This window comes from Corvus brachyrhynchos, unplaced genomic scaffold (genome assembly GCF_000691975.1).
Source record: "Corvus brachyrhynchos isolate BGI_N302 unplaced genomic scaffold, ASM69197v1 scaffold142, whole genome shotgun sequence".
NCBI classification, from domain to species: Eukaryota; Metazoa; Chordata; class Aves; order Passeriformes; family Corvidae; genus Corvus; species Corvus brachyrhynchos.
Genome location: NW_008237226.1, coordinates 9,943,071 through 9,949,706, shown reverse-complemented (window position 1 = coordinate 9,949,706; position 6,636 = coordinate 9,943,071). Strand labels below are relative to the sequence as shown.

The 6,636-nt window shown below is 38.1% G+C and overlaps 1 protein-coding gene across 1 annotated transcript in view; it reads right to left on the bottom strand.

The window, feature by feature from the left end:
* Nucleotides 1-3,438, bottom strand: part of LRRC72 (leucine rich repeat containing 72) — a gene marked incomplete at its 5' end in the record, with an annotated part of 22,648 nt that extends 19,210 nt beyond the window's left edge. Inside the window, 2 exons of the mRNA XM_008629951.2 lie at nucleotides 1,148-1,227; nucleotides 3,429-3,438. Coding sequence (XP_008628173.2) covers nucleotides 1,148-1,227; nucleotides 3,429-3,438 — 90 coding nt within the window. The remainder of the gene's footprint in view (nucleotides 1-1,147; nucleotides 1,228-3,428) is intronic.
* Nucleotides 3,439-6,636: the final 3,198 nt, after the last annotated feature.

The window sequence follows — 6,636 nt, the reverse complement described above, 5'->3', positions numbered from 1 at the left end:
AGGCGCGAGCCGAGCTGTTGGGCCAGGACCTCCAGCGTGCCTCTAGAATCAGGGAATCAGTTTGGGAAAATACCTCTGAGATCGTGAAGTCCAACCTATGACTGTTCACCACCACCTCAACTAGACCATGCCACTGAGTGCCACATCTAGTGTTTCCTTAAACATTTCCAGGGGCAGTGACTCCACCGCTTCCCCGGGCAGGCCATTCCAACGTCTAAACACCCTTTTTGTGAAGAAACTATTTCTTCCTGTGGCACAGCTTGACACTATGTCCTCTGGTGCTGTTGCTGGTTGCGTGGGAGAAGAGACTCACCTGGTACGCCCTCCTGTCAGGCAGTGTAGGGAGCAGTAAGGTCACCCCTGAGCCTCCTTTACTCCAGGCTAAACACCCGCCGCTCCCTCAGCCACTCATTACAGGACTTGGGCTCCAGACCCTTCGCCATCACACTTGCCCTTCTGCGGACATGCTCCAGCACCTCAATGTCCTTCCTGAACTGAGGGTCCCAGACCTGGGTGCAGTAGAAATGGAGTAACACTGAAATGGGAGCCCCAGCCTGGGCGTGAATCGAGACAGGGCTTCATGCTGGGGACGGAGTTTGATGGCAAGCGAGGGGTGCCCACACTGGGAGCCAGGACTCGGGGAGGGGTGCTGGGTGGGCCAGCAGGAGACCCCGGTGGGCAATGGCTAAGGGGAGCTGGGAGAGACCTCTGATGTCTCTGGGATGTCTCCTGGATCATATTCGTTCTCAACACAGAAGAAGTGTGCTTGCTTGCTTTTTTTTAAAAAACTGTATTCCTATGGTTTCTTTATTTTTAAGCACAGATCCTATGTCCACATATGTGTATCACAGAATCACCGAATTAATTAGGTTGGAAGAGATTTCTGAGATCACTGAGTCCAATGTATGACCAAAACTCACCATGCCCACTAGACCACGGCACTAAGTGCCGCACCCTGTCTTTCCTTAAAAACCTTCAGAGACTGAGACTCCACCACTTCCCCTAGGCAGTCCATTCCAATGTCTAATCACCCTTTCTGAGAAGAAATTCCTCTGAAATATATGTCATTTATAAAGAAAACACTTGTGCGTTTAATTTACAGCTAATTCACACCGTATGTATTACTCCCTTGCAACTTGCAAATCACCTTGGTGCCTGAGAGCCCCTCTCCCGTGCCGGCTCCTGGAGTGGGCCCACTGCTGCGACAGTGCCTTGGATTGAGTTGGGCTGTAAAGGAACACAAAATGTTTATGACATCCACATGTGCAAGCAACTGTTGCCATGTTGCTATTTTTATAACCATTTTACTGCATAGCACAAGCTAAAGAATAGAAAAAGCCATTTCCAGTGTGTGTGTGTGCACGCACTCATGTGCAAGTAGAACAATAGAAAATGTTTGATCAAGCTACAACAAAAATACGTCTGAAAACTTGGAGCTTTATTTAGAATTTAATTTATGCAGAGTACTCAAGTTAGCAGAAATAGTCGTTGTAAATTATGTGTAACTGATATACAAAGAACAAGAGTTGTGTGTGCAAATATATGAATAAGCTGTCCCTCATGGAATTAATTATGTGCATGCCTTTGCTTGTTCAGACCACTGAAGCTAGATGTAGTGTGTATGATGGAGGAATGGAGCTACAGTACAAAGTATTATATTGCAAATATCTAATTTTCTTGGAAAAAATTATGTGGGTGGCTTCCATTTCAGCTAGGTAGCTTTTAAACAAATAGAAACCTCAAATAAGAAAACTAGACATCTTAAAGGTATGAAACTGACAAGAGACATTCCTTTAATCCCTTATTTAACTTCTAAAAATATCTCTAGGGTATTTAAAATCATGAAAAGATGAACTGTAATGGAGAAGAAACTGGTACAGAGATCTGTACATTTTTCATTCTATATTCAAGTTCAGTGTTTTCAATCAAGAAGATAGAGCTACCAGTTTAGAATTATGAAAGGCAAGGTGGTTATTAAAGTCACTTTTAATAATAAAAGTGACTTATCAACTAGTCTAATTAACATGATAGGATAGGAAAATCCAGTAACAAAGTATGGGAAAAGAGTGAGAGAGAGAGAGCGAGCCTCTGGAGGGTATTTTGTTGTATTTCCTCGCAGAGGTGTGATGTATGTGGGATGAGGGGTTTTTTTGATATGTTTTGGGGTTTTGAGGTGCTTGTATCTATCAACAACTGGTAGCTACAGACTTAATCCGGATGACTAAATAGAGACTGTCTAAAATTCAGCAAAGTTAATATCTATTTTTTTATGCATTTGCAAGTTGACTCTTAACATCCCACTAAGTTTAAAGAAACTTGGGCAGAAAATGAGTACTTTTTTATTCAGACTGAACTGTCACCAAATTTTACACTGGGTTCATATTGGGTTTTTTCCAAAATACATAGCCTATCACCTATTTGTTACTATTCCTGGATTGCTGTCCATAAGTGAATGAATGATCATTTGTCTTTGGTTTACTCAGAATAATGACTGACTTGCTACACATATTTTTTCAAAAACTTCTCATATTTATGTAGTAAAAATGCTTAATGTGGTTATGCATGGATAAGCAGTTGCAACAAGACATGACCTTATAGTATGTGATAACAGAACATAGAAATAGGGGAAAGCACAGACAGACCTGCTTTTACTGACAAAGGTGATAGGGCAGAACAGGAGGTTACTAATTTTGTAGATCATCAGGCTACAGATGCCTTGGGAAGTGACAGCTTTTCTTCCCTACTTCAGAGGCCTCCTGGTATGTCCATGCTTCAGCCACATACCAAGGGTATAGGAGATTATCATTGTATTACTTTAGAGACCACATATAGAAACATGGATTTGCTAGGGACAATAAAATTCAGATTAAACCTGATTTAAAATGTAATCTGTCTCTGTTGGATGCTCTCTTGTTCAGTTGCCCACATTCTTCACCCTCTCTGAGAAAAACTCTTCTGTGGAAAAGTTTTATCACAGTCTAGCAACTGACACTTGGACTTGATGTGCTAAATCATTCTGCTACTTTTTACTTCCCAGTGATTTTGACAGGGCTTTATTGAAAAACCAATAGAACAATAGCTCTTTGTAACTTAACCTGTTGTTCAATGGCTGAATGGAAAGCCATTGGAAAGATGAAATATACTAAAACCAATGCCTAGTATGTGATATTTTTAATCACCAAAGTTTATATAATCTTCAGAATTCAGTTATTCTTTGCCTATGATAGTAGAACTGTTCTTTATTTTTCAGGGGTTTTAGTCAATTTCTGGTTTTCAAGTCCCCTATAATTTCTAAAATTATCATTTTGAAGGTCTGCATTTTCTAATATATTATATAAGTAATCTTTTTTTAATGCAATGTCCCAAATATTTTAAGTATGATCTATTTTCATACTGACAGCTTAAACTTACCTGCATATTATTCTCACCTTTGTAGTCTTATTGACCTCAATTTAATGTTGAGTGTTTCAATGCCTCTCCCTGAGAAGACCTGCATTTTTAGAGCACATTTATTCAGTGTAAAAAGAAAAAATATGTAACAGTGAAAAACAAAGCAGTAAGATGGCACTCATCCCCCTTTTTTTTGAGAAATTGATATTATATACACCATATCAGTATGGTGACCGCACAGTTCTTTACTATCTTCTATGATTAAATACTTCTCATCAAAGGCTTTTCCACAAGGGTATTTTTAAAAACATGTTATAGACTCAACTAATTTATGTTGGAAGGGATTTCTGGAGGTCATCTAGTCCAACCCCCCAAGAAAGTAGATCTAACTGCAGAATTATTTTCCATCTCACATCTTTGTGCAGTTCTGCTGCTTACAGAACATCCATCAAAGAACAAAAGTATTATCTGGGACAAATTTTAAATTGCCTGTTTTATACTAATGATACATAAAAATTAGTACAATTAACTTGTTTTCGAGGTTATTAAGTACATTTCACCTGGAAAGTGAAATGCAAAATATTGTAGATAAATGCATATTTCCTTTTTTTCTTCTTGCAACCGGAAATATGTTATCAGTGTTTATCTGGTGAAAGCCAGAAGCCTGAGGAAAGATCAGTGGGATATCCCACCTGCATTCCAGCTATTGCTCCAGAGAAGTACAGTTCTCTCGTAGGTCCAGTAGCTGCAAGCCCTGTGCAGATGTTTCAAATACTCAGCACTGTCTAAAGCATTCAGGAATTTGAATCACTTCTCTCACTCATGCTATTAATCTTGCTGATGGCACCAATGACATCCCAGTGACCCTTTAGCAGGTTCAGGAGCAGAATTTTGGGAGGGTTTTTTTTTCCCAATAAATAATAAAAACTTGAGCCTATATCTAAACAGTTCAGACTGTTTTCAGTTTGAAGGTAGTGATTAACTGGAATGGTTAGGCTGCTGCCTGAAAAACATTATTTAATTTTTCTAGTATTATGTGTAATATAAATTAATATATTATACACAATAAGGAAAGAAGATAAAACAGTCCAGATGCAACCTATGGCGAAATTCTCCCAGCAGACTGCATCATGTGGATGAACCACCTCGTTTGAATCCAGCTTCACTCTGACTTGATAACTGAATACTACCCTGGAGAATAAAGACCACCACCACTAATGTGACAGGTCTGCTGGCGAGGAGGTCCAACATATTTATTAATACTCTGTCTTATTTTTCTATCAGCACAATTTGGATGTATCTTTCATTTCAACATACCCTCTTAACTTTGTTCCCTGGCCATTTTGCATGCTGGAATGTTCCTGCAGTTTGGCTTCCAAGTCTGATCAACAGCCAGAAAAGAAATTATTGTCTGTTGCAGCTCTTTTATGGGTATGTAAACAACATTCTGTAAACAACATCCTTATGGCAAATGATCCTGTTACTCTAGTCTCAGAAATTTCATCCTAATCTTTCAAAATGTTGTATGTGCACTTCCAAAATGGTTTATAGCTATTCTAAAATATATATATATATACTAACATTGGTGTTTTTCATAAGAACATATTATGCACATTTAAAACTTTAAATATTGCTTCCTAACAAAGTTGACTACCTTCACCTTTAAGAAATAACTGTTTTCTAGAAGAATCTCTGCAAAGCTCTCTACAAGGAGAAGTCAATACTCTTCTTACTGATGACTGATAGCAGTGCCCCTGTTAGTTCAGAGAATTCTTTGTCAGTGAGCTGTTTTGTAACCTGCAGGTATGGAAAAAAAGCCCTTAACTTTTAATTTTCAAATAATATTTAATAGTGACCTCTGCCAATGTAATTTTCAATGTAAACTTCCAGTATTCTGTCTTCTTAAAATGTTGGCAATGAGACCGTGTTTATATGGTGCAAGACTGTGCCACACAGAGATGCACAAAAGCAGTTCTAAACGAATTTCCTTGGGTATTGAAGGGTCTGTGTCCATTGCTGACCCCTAAGCACTCTCTGTGGAGCCAGGAGGGTTCAGAGAATGTGTTCAGAGAGCATAGGCATTCCCAATAACAAGAAGTGTAATAACTTAATTGGTCAGTTAATGCCCTGAAGATTTAACATGGAAAATACATGCCCTGTGCTGAATTCATACTGTAATATTAAATAGATGGAAATGATTATATGCAATACAAAATAAAACTAAAGTCTGAAGAAGAGTTTGAATTTGTCCATGTAAGAACTTGCATGTACATTCATTCAGGGGAAAAGGAGTGCAATCTTAATACCAGAACTCCTGTAATTATTATCCGAATTATTAAAAAAGTCTTTATATAATACTGATCATGCATCTTAATCTAAATATGAGTTACATTATGTCTCTTGGCTACCTGGCACTGAAATTGTTTCTTCACGCCTTCTGCCTTGGGAAAAACTCTGACTCATCTGTCTCACTGATTTGATATTTTGAGATCCTGTAACTGTTGTTTAGTCTCTCAAAGCTCTACTGACCTAAACTGTGTGAATGAATTACTTACACACTATGTTACTACTACTGTTCTCATTCTACAATTCTTGCATATACTCAGTACTGTACCTAGGCTAAAGGTACTAAAAATTAGCTAAACCTAGTAAAAGAGTTAGGGTCAAATGACATCTGGAAACCATAGCACTGCATCAAAGGCAATTAATGGATTAATTCTCAGTTGTCTCTTAAATTTTTGTACATGGCAAAAGTCACCATTGCAGTACTGTCCTGCACAGAAAATAGGATCTAGACTTGGAACAGATCTTCTAGATCAAGTCCACTGTTTTCCTCTTACGTTCATGTAATCACATTCATAAATTTGTTATATTTTTGTCAATTAGCAGCAGAATGAAAATACCATAATTATGTTTCACAACTGTTTCTGATTTTGTTTCTTCTTTCTTGACTTCATGTTGGAGAAGAAGGGAGCAGGTAACATTGAATGGTGAAACACTGGAGGAGATGCTTGAAGAGCAGCTTCATGAACTTCAAGATTTTCACAAACTACATAATTGTTACTCATTCAGAGGTTTTTCTACAGCTAGTAGGCGTGATAATTTCCCTGTCACAGAGGAACAGTTTAATTAATTTAGATTAAAATTTTCTTTTGCCCATATTCTCATTTTTCACAGTGATTTTGTTCAATGATATGTAGGGGTATGGTATGTATACTGATATGTATTGGCATTATTTAGGCCCAT